The sequence below is a fragment of the Nerophis lumbriciformis genome, linkage group LG17 (assembly GCF_033978685.3).
Source record: "Nerophis lumbriciformis linkage group LG17, RoL_Nlum_v2.1, whole genome shotgun sequence".
Classification (NCBI taxonomy): Eukaryota; Metazoa; Chordata; class Actinopteri; order Syngnathiformes; family Syngnathidae; genus Nerophis; species Nerophis lumbriciformis.
Genome location: NC_084564.2, coordinates 26,045,107 through 26,059,176, shown reverse-complemented (window position 1 = coordinate 26,059,176; position 14,070 = coordinate 26,045,107). Strand labels below are relative to the sequence as shown.

The window sequence follows — 14,070 nt, the reverse complement described above, 5'->3', positions numbered from 1 at the left end:
TTTAAAGATAATGGTGATAAATAAAACCGTCCAGCAGCAAGTGGCAGCTTTAGGCTTTTTTATGTGTCTGTGGTCCCATTTCAGACTTTAATATTGCTCTATTTTGCTAATAAAATGCCATCCAAAACTCCAAATGGCACTAATTATCGAAAATGTAAACAGTGTGCATCGGAGCCTTTCATATCCTGTGCCCTAATCCAGTGTTTTTTAACCAAGACAGGCACATTTTTTTCATTGAAAAAATCTGGAGGCACACCACCAGCAGAAAACATTAAAAAAATGAAACTCAGCAGCAGTAAAAAGTCGCTGTTGCAATTGTTGGATATGACTTTAAACCATAACCAAGCATGCATTAATATAGCTCTTGTCTCAAAGTAGGTGTACTGTCACCACCTGTCACATCACACTCTGACTTATTTGGAGTTTATTGCTGTTTTCCTGTGTGCAGTCTTTTAGTTCTTGTCTTGCGCTCCTATTTTGGTGGCTTTTCCTGTTTTGTTGGTGTTTTCCTGTAGCAGTTTCATGTCTTCCTTTGAGCGATATTCCCCGCATCTACTTTGTTTTAGCAATCAAGAATATTGAAGTTGTTTTTAACCTTCTTTGTGGGGACATTGTTGATTGTCATGTCATGTTCGGGTGTACTTTGTGGACGCCGTCTTTGCTCCACAGTAAGTCTTTGCTGTCGTCCAGCATTCTGGTTTTGTTTACTTTGTAGCCAGTTCGGTTTTAGTTTCGTTCTGCATAGCCTTCAATGCCTTTTCTTAGGGGCACTCACCTTTGGTTTATTTTTTGGTTTAAGCATTAGCTACGACGACAAACCCTCGTCATCTCACACGACGTGTTCCCATCATCTACAAAGCAATTAGCTACCGGCTGCCACCTACTGATATGGAAGAGTATTACACGGTTACTCTGCCGAGCGCTAGACAGCACCGACACTCAACAACAACACATCATTTGCAGACTATAATTACTTGTTTGCAAAAAATATTTTTACCCCAAATAGGTGAAATTACATAATCTACCACGGCACACCAAACTGTTACTCGCGACACACTAGTGTGCCGCGGCACAGTGGTTGAAAAACACTGCCCTAAACAGCCACATAGAGTGTTTATGCCATGAGCCGGCCCTGACATATGACATGCTTTTTTTTTGTATTTTGCTGATATTTTGCCTATGCTTTCATCTTCAAAAAAGGCAAATCCATGTCCTTAAATGAGCAATATTGCAGTCTCAAACAGCACATTTGTCAATACAAATAAGTATCCATCCGTCCATCCATATGGATGGACGGATGGATGGATGGACAAATAAGTATCAAATACGTAATTATAGTTGCATGTTACTTACACATGCAAAGTCTCTAAACCAGAAGCGCACTAGTATCCAGTAACAAACGTGTCCGCATCAGTCAAGTTACTGCATCATGCGCTTATTTTAATGAATTATTGTGACCACTAGGTGTTGCCAAAAACATATAAAAACTCCACTTTGAAAGTATACATCTGTCATAAGGTTAGTGTTTTTCCTACCGACCATTAATCTGTAACTCATTTCACTTGATCCAACCTTTTCTAACATTCCACGCTAAAAAAAAAAATTAGATTCGTGCTGGTATCGTATCGGAAGAATATCGGTATCGGCCAATACTAAAGGCTCCAATATCAATATCTCAACGGAAGTGCAAAAAAAAAACAGTTATATCAGGTAACCCCTTACAATAATTTTGTTTTGCGCTTATCCAAGGCATCCAACACAAAACCAAATAGACAATTGAAACAATCAAAACAATATTGTAACCCCTTGAGGTAAACAGAAATAGTAGCAAAACAGCTTTTGTCGTGAAAATGTGAACGTTTTGTACTGAACTCTATGAATTAAATCAAGAGTTGTTATTATGTTGCAGCATTCGCATGCTTCACATTGTATAGTATAGTAAAGTATCGTTTCATATTGTATTGTGTAGTAAAGTATAGTACAGTATCGTAGGGCTCAGCCTATAGTATAGTATAGTACAGTACAGTACAGTATATTAGGGCTCAGCCTATAGTATAGTATAGTATTGTATTGTATAGTATAGTACAGTATAGTAGGGCTCAGCCTATAGTATAGTAACGTATAGCATAGCATAGTATAGTATAGTACAGTATAGTAGGGTTCAGTCTATAGTATAGTATATTATAGTATAGTACAGTATAGTAGGGCACAGCCTATAGTATAGTACAGTATAGTATGGTATAGTATAGTACAGTATAGTAGGGCTCAGCCTATAGCATTGTATAGTATAGTATAGTATAGTAGGGCTCAGCCTATAGTATAGTAACGTATAGTATAGCATAGTATAGTATAGTACAGTATAGTAGGGTTCGGCCTATAGTATTGTATAGTACAGTATAGTAGGGTTCAGCCTATAGTATAGCATAGTGTAGTATAGTATAGTATAGTATAGTATAGTATAGCATAGCATAGTATAAAGGGCTCAGCCTATAGTATAGTAAAGTATAGTATAGTACAGTATAGTAGGGTTCAGCCTATAGTATAGTATAGTATAGTATAGTATAGTATAGTATAGTATAGTATAGTATAGTAGGGTTCAGCCTATAGTATAGTATAGTGTAGTATAGTATAGTATAGAGGGCTCAGCTTATAGTATAGAAAATATAGTATAGTACAGTATAGTAGGGCTCAGCCTATAGTATAGTATAGTAAAGTACAGTAGGGTTCATCCTATAGTATAGTATAATATAGTATAGTATAGTAGGGCTCAGCCTATAGTATAGTAAAGTATAGTACAGTATAGTAGGGTTCAGCCTATAGTAGAGTATAGTATAGTATAGTATAGTATAGTATAGAATAGTATAGTACAGTATAGTAGAGCACAGCATATAGTATAGTACAGTATAGTATGGTATAGTATAGTACAGTATAGTAGGGCTCAGCCTATAGTATATTAACGTATAGTATAGCATAGTATAGCATAGTATAGTATAGTACAGTATAGTAGGGTTCAGCCTATAGTATTGTATAGTACAGTATAGTATGGCTGATCCTATAGTATAGTATAGTATAGTATAGTATAGTATAGTATAGTATAGTATAGTATAGTATAGTATAGTAGGGCTCAGCCTATAGTATAGTAATGTATAGTATAGTATAGTGTAGTATAGTATAGTATAGTATAGTATAGTATAGTATAGCATAGCATAGTATAGTATAGTACAGTATAGTAGGGCTCGGCCTATAGTATAGTATAGTATAGTATAGTATAGTATAGCATAGTATAGTATAGTACAGTATAGTAGGGTTCAGCCTATAGTATTGTATAGTACAGAATAGTAGGGCTGAGCTATAGTATAGTAAAGAATAGTACAGTATAGTATAGTTCAGACTATAGTATAGTATATTACAGTACAGTACAGTATAGTAGGGTTCAGCCTATAATATAGTAAAGTATAGTATAGTACAGTATAGTAGGGTTCAGCGTATAGTATAGTATAGTATAGTATAGTATAGTATAGTATAGTATAGTATAGTATCGTACAGTATAGTAGGGCTCAGCCTATAGTATAGTATAGTATAGTACCGTACAGTATAGTAGGGCTCAGCCTATAGTATAGTAACGTATAGTATAGTATAGTATAGTATAGTATAGTATAGTATAGCATAGTATAGTATAGTACAGTATAGTAGGGTTCAGCCAATAGTATTGTATAGTACAGAATAGTAGGGCTGAGCTATAGTATAGTAAAGTATAGTACAGTATAGTAGAGTTCAGTCTATAGTATAGTATATTACAGTACAGTACAGTATAGTAGGGTTCAGCCTATAATATAGTAAAGTATAGTATAGTACAGTATAGTAGGGTTCAGCCTATAGTATAGTATAGTATAGTATCGTACAGTATAGTAGGGCTCAGCCTATAGTATAGTATAGTATAGTATAGTATAGTATAGTATAGTATAGTATAGTATAGTATAGTATAGTATAGTAGGGCTCAGCCTATAGTAAAGTATAGTATACTATAGTAAAGTATAGTATAGTATAGTGCAGTATAGTAGGGTTCAGCCTGTGGTATAGTATAGTGAAGTATAGTAACATTTAAATTCTGACCATAAATTACGTTTTTTAAGAAGGTTCAGCTGTGGAGGCTGTTTGTGTGTGCGCATGTGTGTGTGTGTGTGTGTGTGTGTGTGTGTGTGTGTGTGTGTGTGTGTGTGTGTGTGTGTGTGTGTGTGTGTGTGTGTGTGTGTGCGTGTGTGCGCGTATCTATGTAAGTTGTGCTCCATCATCAGTGTGACCCTCCACGTGTGTACTATTGACACAGACAGCAGTGTGGGCAGCCTCTCTGATAAGAAGGACCTATATAAGTCAGGCTGCACTGGGAGGTCACTCTATGCAGCACTTGGAGGTCACTCTACACACCCCTGAAGCTCAGGTAAATGACCAGTGACTGGTTCTCTGTCTGAAATGAACATTTTCACTGCATAATCGATGTGAAAGTATCAATGCTTTTGATCTGTTTTGTCCCTCTGCAGAAAGACAAACATGCATTCAGAAAAAGTGATCATCACCGTTTTCACCTTGGCATTAACGGCAGTCTCAGGTACTTTAGTTGTTTATGTTACACGCTTGTGATGCAATTGTACCGTTTTTTTATTTATTTTTATATCTGATGCAAAATCAATATGCTGATGCAGCTTCCCCGCCTCATCGTGACGGCAGAGACGCGACCTGGACCGACTCTATGGCCAATCAGGCTCATCACAAGTCCAAACCGGCAAAGGATGAGGAGGAGTAAGTTGACCTAATGGAGGACATTAAAAGTGTGTAACTGTATGCCATAATCACGGTTCAGTATGTAATTTGGTTCATTTTCTGTACAGCAAAATGCAAAACATGCTTTGCTTATTTTTTTTTTTTTTTAAACGGAAAACTTCTGGCTGGCATTCTCCAAAAAGTTAATAGAAAAAAAAAATACAGTCGTCCCTCGCTTCAAATATTGCAACTTCAACACATCGTGGATTTTTTATGGATTTTTTATTTTATTTTTTTATATAAAGCATATTCTGCAAGTTTTTTGGTCCTTAATTAATGGCTAAAAAAAATAAAAACATCAACACTGCAGTAGTTTTTGGCCACGAGAGGAGACCAAACTCATCAGACCGCCCTGTTCAGTATGGTGGCCCCTGATTGGCTCAGCCTCAGACAGTATTACTGTATTGGAGTAAAAGAGTGTAAAGGTGACTTAAAGGTACTATTTCATGTCTAGAGGTCTCTCATAATGTAAAAAATATATATATTTACAATGTTGTGGACATTTTTACGCTCTAGCTCCGTGGTTCTCAACATTTTTTTCACCAACGACCAACATTAAAATACAGTAGCGTAGTAGGCGTAAGTAATCATTCAAAATAGAGAGGTTTTATTTTACAAGCATTTTCATTATTTTTGGCCATCGTAACATTACACGCAGTTTGAACAGTAACACTGTGTTTGAATACAGGGGGAAAAGACACTGTAGTTTAATCAAGTGATTCTTTGTCCTACCACTAGATAAAGCCTGCGTACCATTGAGGATACACGTACAGTTTAAAAATCACAGGTCTATTTTTTTAAAATATTAAATTTATAATTAGTAATTCTTAGTTTGCGGAAATACTTTTGTCGCTGTCTGCGCCTGTTGTATCAAGAGTAGTTTAATACATTGTAAATTGTTATTTTATATTTGGTAAATGTAATTTTTTTTATTGGCTAAAGTGTAGCAATAATAGCTGCCCCGATAGATAGATGTCCCGATCAACATGTTTAGCCTCAGATCACATTCGATTTCAAGTCCCCGTCCGCTATTTTAAAAATAGATCATAGAACAAAAATGTTTTTATATAACAAGTACAAACCCCGTTTCCATATGAGTTGGGAAATTGTGTTAGATGTAAATATAAACGGAATACAATGATTTGCAAATCCTTTTCAACCCATATTCAATTGAATGCACTACAAAGACAACATATTTGATGTTCAAACTCATAAACTTTATTTATTTTTTGCAAATAATAATTAACTTGCTGCAACACGTGCCAGAGTAGTTGGGAAAGGGCATGTTCACCACTGTGTTACATGGCCTTTCCTTTTAACAACACCCAGTAAACGTTTGGGAACTGAGGAGACACATTTTTTAAGCTTCTCAGGTGGAATTCTTTCCCATTCTTGCTTGATGTACAGCTTAAGTTGTTCAACAGTTGTGGTATTTTAGGCTTCATAATGTGCCACACATTTTCAATGGGAGACAGGTCAGGACTACAGGCAGGCCAGTCTAGTACCCGCACTCTTTTACTATGAAGCCACGTTCATGTAACGCGTGGCTTGGCATTGTCTTGCTGAAATAAGCAGGGGCGTCTATGGTAACGTTGCTTGGATGGCAACATATGTTGTTCCAAAACCTGTATGTACCTTTCAGCATTAATGGTGCCTTCACAGATGTGTAAGTTACCCATGTCTTGGGCACTAATACACCCTCATACCATCACAGATGCTGGCTTTTCAACTTTGCGCCTATAACAATCCGAATGTTTTTTCCCCTCTTTGGTCCGGAGGACACGATGTCCACAGTTTCCAAAAACAATTTGAAATGTGGACTCGTCAGACCACAGAACACTTTTCCACTTTGTAACAGTCCATCTTAGATGAGCTCAGGCCCAGCAAAGCCGACGGCGTTTCTGGGTGTTGTTGATAAACGATTTTTGCCTTGCATAGGAGAGTTTTAACTTGCACTTACAGATGTAGCGACCAACTGTAGTTACTGACAGTGGGTTTCTGAAGTGTTCCTGAGCCCATGTGGTGATATCCTTTACACACTGATGTCACTTGTTGATGCAGTACAGCCTGAGGGATCGAAGGTCACGGGCTTAGCTGCTTACGTGCAGTGATTTCTTCAGATTCTCTGAACCCTTTGATGATATTACGGACCGTAGATGGTGAAATCTCTAAATTCCTTGCAATAGCTGGTTGAGAAAGGTTTTTCTTAAACTGTTCAACAATTTGCTCACGCATTTGTTGACAAAGTGGTGACCCTCGCCCCATCCTTGTTTGTGAATGACTGAGCATTTCATGGAATCTAATTTTATACCCAATCATGGCACCCACCTGTTCCCAATTTGCCTGTTCACCTGTGGGATGTTCCAAATAAGTGTTTGATGAGCATTCCTCAACTTTATCAGTATTTATTTCCACCTTTCCCAACTTCTTTGTCACGTGTTGCTGACATCAAATTCTAAAGTTAATGATTATTTGCAAAAAAAAAAAAAGTTTATCAGTTTGAACATCAAATATGTTGTCTTTGTAGCATATTCAACTGAATATGGGTTTAAAAGGATTTGCAAATCATTGTATTCCGTTTATATTTACATCTAACACAATTTCCCAACTCGTATGGAAACGGGGTCTGTAACTAAAGTCAACACAAAAACACATTTTATCAAGCTTATCTTATCACATTTAGAATTTGCTAGTACAGTATTATTGTAAATCAGAAGATTTATCTATCTGAGTTTGTAAACAATTACCAAAAATGGTTTGTAATAATAATCAGAAAAATAAAATTATCAATCATTTTGTTATTAAATGTGTTATTATTTCTTTAACTATCGATCCATCACATTAGTATCACATTTATGAACTGATGCTGAGTTTGTAAACAATAACCAAAAATAGTTTGTAATAATAACCGGAAAAATAAAATTATCAATTATTTTGTTATTAAATTTGTTATTATTTCTTTAAATATCGATCCATCACATTAGTATCACATTTATGAACTGATGCTGAGTTTGTAAACAATAACCAAAAATAGTTTGTAATAATAACCAGAAAAATAAAATTATCAATCATTTTGTTATTAAATTTGTTATTATTTCTTTAAATATCGATCCATCACATTAGTATCACATTTATGAACTGATGCTGAGTTTGTAAACAATAACCAAAAATGGTTTGTAATAATAACCAGAAAAATAAAATTATCGATCATTTTGTTATAATTGTTTTAATTATTTCTTTAAATATCGATCCATCACATTAGCATCACATTTATGAACTGATGCTATACTAGATATCGATAGTATCGACATCCAGATCGATCACCCCTACTGTGTAACATGCTTAGTAGAGGTGGGAATGTTTGGCCACCTGACGATTCCATTACGATAACGATTAATAATCGATATTTGATGCATCTTTAGTTCTTTAGTATGTTGATGCAGTTTTACATTTTTTTCCCTTTCACTAAATTAGCGTTTATCACTTGCAACTTTTAAAAACAGTGCACTTGTAATAAGAAACTCCCATCAGATATATTAGATTCATGAAAATGTGGTAAAAACTGCAACATAAGTGGCCTATAATAAAGGAGCTGGTCGGTGAGGTGGCTCACTGCAGAAAGTCAAATTTAAGAACTGTCTGCATTACTTTATTTACAATAAATAAATCGATTATTGACGTTTACTAATCGATTTTATAATCGTCCATGTCCGAATTGTGATGCATCTAAAAATCTATTATTTCCCCCAAATCGTAGTCCTCCAGTGATAATGTTACATGGAAGAAACTTAGCTATTTTCCGCCATGGTGGTGAGAATGAAAATCTTAGAAGTGCCTTCGCACTGTGGATAGACTAGTGTTTTTCAACCTTTTTTGAGGCAAGGCACGTTTTTCTCATTAAAAATTCCGGAGGCACACCACCAGCAGAAAACGTTAAAAAAATTAAACTCCACCAGGTCGCCGTATCTTATTTTGAGTTTGTTGGTGTTTTCCTGTGTGTAGTTGCTTTAGTTCTTGTCTTGCGCTGTTATTTTGATGGCCCTTCCTGTTTTGTTGGTGTTTTCCTGTAGCAGTTTCATGTCTTCCTTTGAGCGCTATTCCTCGCACCTGCTTTGTGTTAGCAAGTAAGACCATTTAAGTTCTTGCTATCCTTCTTTGTGTGGACATTGTTGATTGTCATGTCATGTACGGATGTACTTTGTGGACGCCATAAGTTTTTGCTGTCGTCCAGCATTCTGTTTCTGTTTACTTGGTAGCCAGTTCAGTTTTACTTGTGTTTTGCATAGCCATTCCTATGCCTTTTCCTTATGTTCATTTTTGGTTTAAGCATTATATACGTTTTTATCTGCATATTGTGATCACAACAAACCATCATCGTCTCACCCGACACATTCCGACTTTTACAAAGCAATTAACTACCTGCTGCCACCTACTGACATGGAGCATTACGTGGTTACCCTGCCGAGCTCTAGACAGCACAGACACTAAGTAACGGCACATTATTTGCATATGATAATTATTGATTTGAAAAAAATATTTTTGGGACCAATTAGGTGAAGTTGCATCATTTCCCACGGCACACCAGACAATATCTCACGGCACACGGGTGTGCCGCGGCACAGTGGTTGAAAAACACTGGGATAGACAGCGATGTTCTGAAAAGACACGCACCCTCCTATGGAAATGTAACTGTATCTCCCTGAGTGTGCATCCACTTTGAAGGAACCTTTTACAATCATTAGTCATGTACACGACCACTCCCCCAACTCCGCCACGCCGTCCCCTGAGTCTTCTCTCAATAACCTCAGAATTATTGCTTATTAGTAACCCTAACCCTAACCCTTTTATGTTCCCCTAGTGTCCAAATCACTCTAAATCAGTGGTTCTTAATCTTGTTGGAGGTACCGAACCCCACCAGTTTCATAAGCGCATTCACCGAACCCTTCTTTAGTGAAAAATTAAAAAAATGTTTTTTCAAATTCAAGAAAAAGTTATATGTTTTTTTACTGGTGCACAAAATGAACCGTGCATGAACATCACCTTGTTCAAAGAACAAAACCAACACAGTGCATGAACTCACAACAAAATACACACCTTGCACACATTCACATGAATTGATTAACGTGGACCCCGACTTAAACAAGTTGAAAAACTTATTCGGGTGTTACCATTTAGTGGTCAATTGTACGGAATATGTAGTGTACTGTGTAAACTGTACGGTTTCATATAATGTATTCTCTTCCTTTGTAATCTGCTAGTAAAAGTTTCAATCAATCAATCAAAAAACCTGCAAATCAGATGGAAAATTAGAGGGAACATTGTTCGGGGGTATCCGTAATACGCCGATAGGGAGATGTTTTTATTTACACGATAAGTCGGATGTGTCTTTACCTCCGTGGCGGAGGCTCCGCCGAACCCAGGTTAAGAACCACTGCTCTAAATTAAGTCTCTGTGGTGTTCGGGTCTGTATTTTTATTGTATTATTATGGGCTGGACTCTTACTATTATGTTGGATCCACTATGGACTGGACTCTCACAATATTATGTCAGACCCACTCGACATCCATTGCATTCGGTCTCCCCTGGGGGGGAGGGGGGTTACCCACATATGTGGTCCTCTCCAAGGTTTCTCATAGTCATTCACATCGACGTCCCACTGGGGTGAGTTTTTCCTTGCCCTTATGTGGGCTCTGTACCGAGGATGTCGTTGTGGCTTGTGCAGCCCTTTGAGACACTTGTGATTTAGGGCTATGTAAATAAACATTGATTGATTATTAAAAGAAAAATGATGCAATTAATTAATTTTTCAAGCTGAGACTCACTGACTTTGGCTCATTTTCTGTGAAGAACATATATCAGAATACATATTTAATGACCACACACCATACACCCCCCCTACACATTTAGACTTAGACTTAGACTTCCTTTTTATTGTCATTCAAATTTGAACTTTACAGCACAGATAAGAACGAAATTTCGTTACATAAGCTCATGGTAGTGCAGGATAAAAAAGCAACACGGTGCATATATAAATAAATAAATATATATAAATAATATATATATAAAATAAATAAATATATATAAATATATATAAATAAATAAATAGATTACTGTACAGATAAATATATTGCACTTTTTCACATGCGTCCACGTTTATGGATGTATGTTATATTGTCTTTTTTTATTCCAGCGAGTTAATCCATTTTGGAGGGAGTTGAGGGGATAAGCAGCGACTTGATGTTCTGTGTACCACACACACACACACACACACACACACAGCAGGCCTAGACAGGAGGAGGACAGAGTGTAGGTATACAGAACATCAGAGGGTCAAATGTGCGAGAAAATGAGAGCAGACAGTGTTGACAAACAATGTTGCAACCTTGTGTGGGAACCGCAGGTGCAGAAACACAAAAGAAGAATCCCTGTGGGATGCAGAAACTGGCAGAGAAATTTTCCGTGCAACGTTCATATTGTTGTTACTCAGCCAGCGTTTGTGGGTCTGATGGACCCGTTGCATTTTGTGGCTTTTAATGCCTCACAATCAAACACTTTTATGTTAAAATACTTAACAGGTGTTCATTGGAATAAGGTAAACATCTGTTCAGTATTTTAACATAAAAGTGTTTGATTGTGAGGCATTAAAAGCCACAAAATGCAACGGGTCCATCAGACCCACAAACGCTGGCTGAGTAACAACAATATGAACATTACACAAGGGTTAATAAGCAACTAATTAATGGTGAATATGTTCCCCATACTAAAGTGTTACCAACCCTAGTCCACATAAACCCACACTAAATGAGTCTTTGTGTCCCACGTTGCACAGTCAGGTCTACAAGAGCCACATAGACGACAGCGGCCTTTACAACCGCGGCGAGGACGACCTCTACAAGAACCCGTTGTCGGAAGAGATGCAGCGCAAAATCTACATGGAGTCGGAGCGCCTGCGTGCGCGTCTGCGTCAGGAGCTGGCCGAGCTGAGGGAGAGGCTGGATCTCTCGCCGTCCCCCCGCGGCGCCACCTTGGCCGCCGTGAGGCAGCGCTTGTCCCCCATCACCCAGCAGCTCCTCGACTCTCTGAGCAGCAGCGCCCACCGCCTGTGCGACCGGCTCCGTCTTCACCTCGGCCGCCAGGAAGACCCCCGAGACTTCCACTGGATGACGCAAACACTGCAGCGGGGCACCTCCGAGCTGGCGGCCATCTTGGATGACCTCGCCGCTCAAACCTCCCAGGTGACGGAGCGCCTGGGGGAGACGAGCGAAGCGGTGAACAGGGAAATCCTGCAAGACTTCGCCTCGAGGTTGGGACGGGAAGTGAGTGCCCTGAAGGTGGAGGTCCAGAAGGCGTTGGAGACTCTCAAAGCAGAGCTGGCGAGGGATGACGCCGACGGCGCCTTGGAGCGCTTCTGCCAAAGCGCGGCGCGGCAACTTGACTTTCAGGCCCGGATGGAGAGGATGTTCACGGGAATGGAGGAGGAGACCAGTCCTTCGCTCTCTGGACACTCTGAAGGCTCATTGCAGGAGGACTTCTCAGTCAAACTGTCGGCTCTCATCCAGGACATTCTGCACTCTGTGCAGTGACACGTCCGACAACAAAATACCGCCATGTCCGGGCTATGGATCGCACCTGTATTTAAGCCAAATTTTAGAAGAAAACAACATGTTTTCATATATAGATTGTATATATAGATATAATATAGATTGTGTAAAGATTTATTGCCATACCTTAATTGTTACCAAACGATGCCTGTAAAACGGCAGTAAAACGGCTGATCACACAAAACAGAAGTCATCATCACGGACCCTCTAGCTGTGGAAGATAGCTCTCCAAACAGCTAAACAGACTCATTTAGTCCACAGTGACGTTTTGGTGAATTGTACAAAATTGAAACAATACAAAAAGAATGCCATCGAAAGCTAATAAAACCGAGCGGTATAGCTCGGTCGGTAGAGTGGCCGTGCCAGCAACTTGAGGGTTCCAGGTTCGATCCCCGCTCCCGCCATCCTAGTCACTGCCGTTGTGTCCTCAGGCAAGACACTTTACCCATCTGCTCCAAGTGCCACCCACACTGGTTTAAATGTAACTTAGATATTGGGTTATATATAAATCTATATAAATCTAATTCACTAAAACTAACACAGACACTCGTAAACGTGTCAGCGTACACACCGCGAGCTTGATTACATGACGGTAGCACGTACAAATGTGCATGAAAACACTCCTACAGACATCACACACGGGACGGTTTACAAAGCATGAATTGCTTTAGTTGCATTGTAAAACTTACAAACGTTGCTTGGAGGGATGAGTGACGAATCCGTACGAGTAGCGACGCCATGGACAAGTAGCAGACGAAACGGGATATGCTTCCGGTTCAAGGCACAAAACAGGAAGTACTTCTTTTTTTTTACCCGCAGTGAGCAAATTTGTCCAAAAGACGGCGCCATAGCACAAACAATAACACACTTTCTCAGCGTCTCTGTCGGTGTTTTATAAAAACCATGTGTTGAATGCAAAACATTATGGCCGCTCGGGAAGAAAAATCCATATTATAAGCCGCAGGGTTCAAATCAAAGGAAAAAGGTAGTATAAAAAAATATGGTATTTCTAAGTGACTGGCATGTACATATTTTTAAAGTATTTTCCTTTTCTTATGTGTAAATGATTGCTATGGAGTGGGAACATCCCCATTCAGTTTTGGTCCCTTGCTACATCGCGTCCTAAATAAAGAATTTCCAAGCATAAATAAAGTAAAAAAGTTGATACTATAGCGGTATTTACCACGAGAAGGAACTAAACCAATCAGAGTTCAGTATCAAGGCCACTGATTGGCTCAGCCGCAGACAGCATAACTATATTGGATTAAAAGAATGTAAAGATGACTAAAGGGTGTTGTGTCTAGAGGGTTCTTATATTCTTAAAAAAAACTTAGAAAGATTTAAACATCTTGTTCTATAATGGCCCAAAAAAAAATCGTTAGTGCCAAAACTTTTTGGCAGAGTTGTAGCACCGTAGCATGGAGTCTGTTCTCAGGAAAATGTATTACTTGTAACAGTGATTTATATACAAATGTAATATTTTACTTTTTTTAGTGTAATTGTTTTTATATTATTTGATGATATTGTTAAAGAGTAAAATGTTCTTGTATTGCTCGTCAAGTAGGCACACAATTTGTAATTCATGTTTATAGCAAATGAATGCATGCCTTTTGTATTTTTGTACAGTGTTGTGGAACTATTGATGTACTTT

The 14,070-nt window shown here is 38.3% G+C and overlaps 1 protein-coding gene across 1 annotated transcript in view; it reads left to right on the top strand.

Annotated features, from left to right (window-relative positions):
• Positions 1–12,452, top strand: part of LOC133614916 (uncharacterized) — a 29,121-nt gene extending 16,669 nt beyond the window's left edge. Inside the window, exons 3-6 of the mRNA XM_072915013.1 lie at positions 4,328–4,438; positions 4,539–4,606; positions 4,701–4,797; positions 11,648–12,452. Of these exons, the coding sequence (XP_072771114.1) occupies positions 4,549–4,606; positions 4,701–4,797; positions 11,648–12,401 (909 nt within the window). The 5' untranslated portion in view covers positions 4,328–4,438; positions 4,539–4,548 and the 3' untranslated portion in view covers positions 12,402–12,452. The remainder of the gene's footprint in view (positions 1–4,327; positions 4,439–4,538; positions 4,607–4,700; positions 4,798–11,647) is intronic.
• The last annotated feature ends 1,618 nt before the right edge of the window (positions 12,453–14,070 follow it).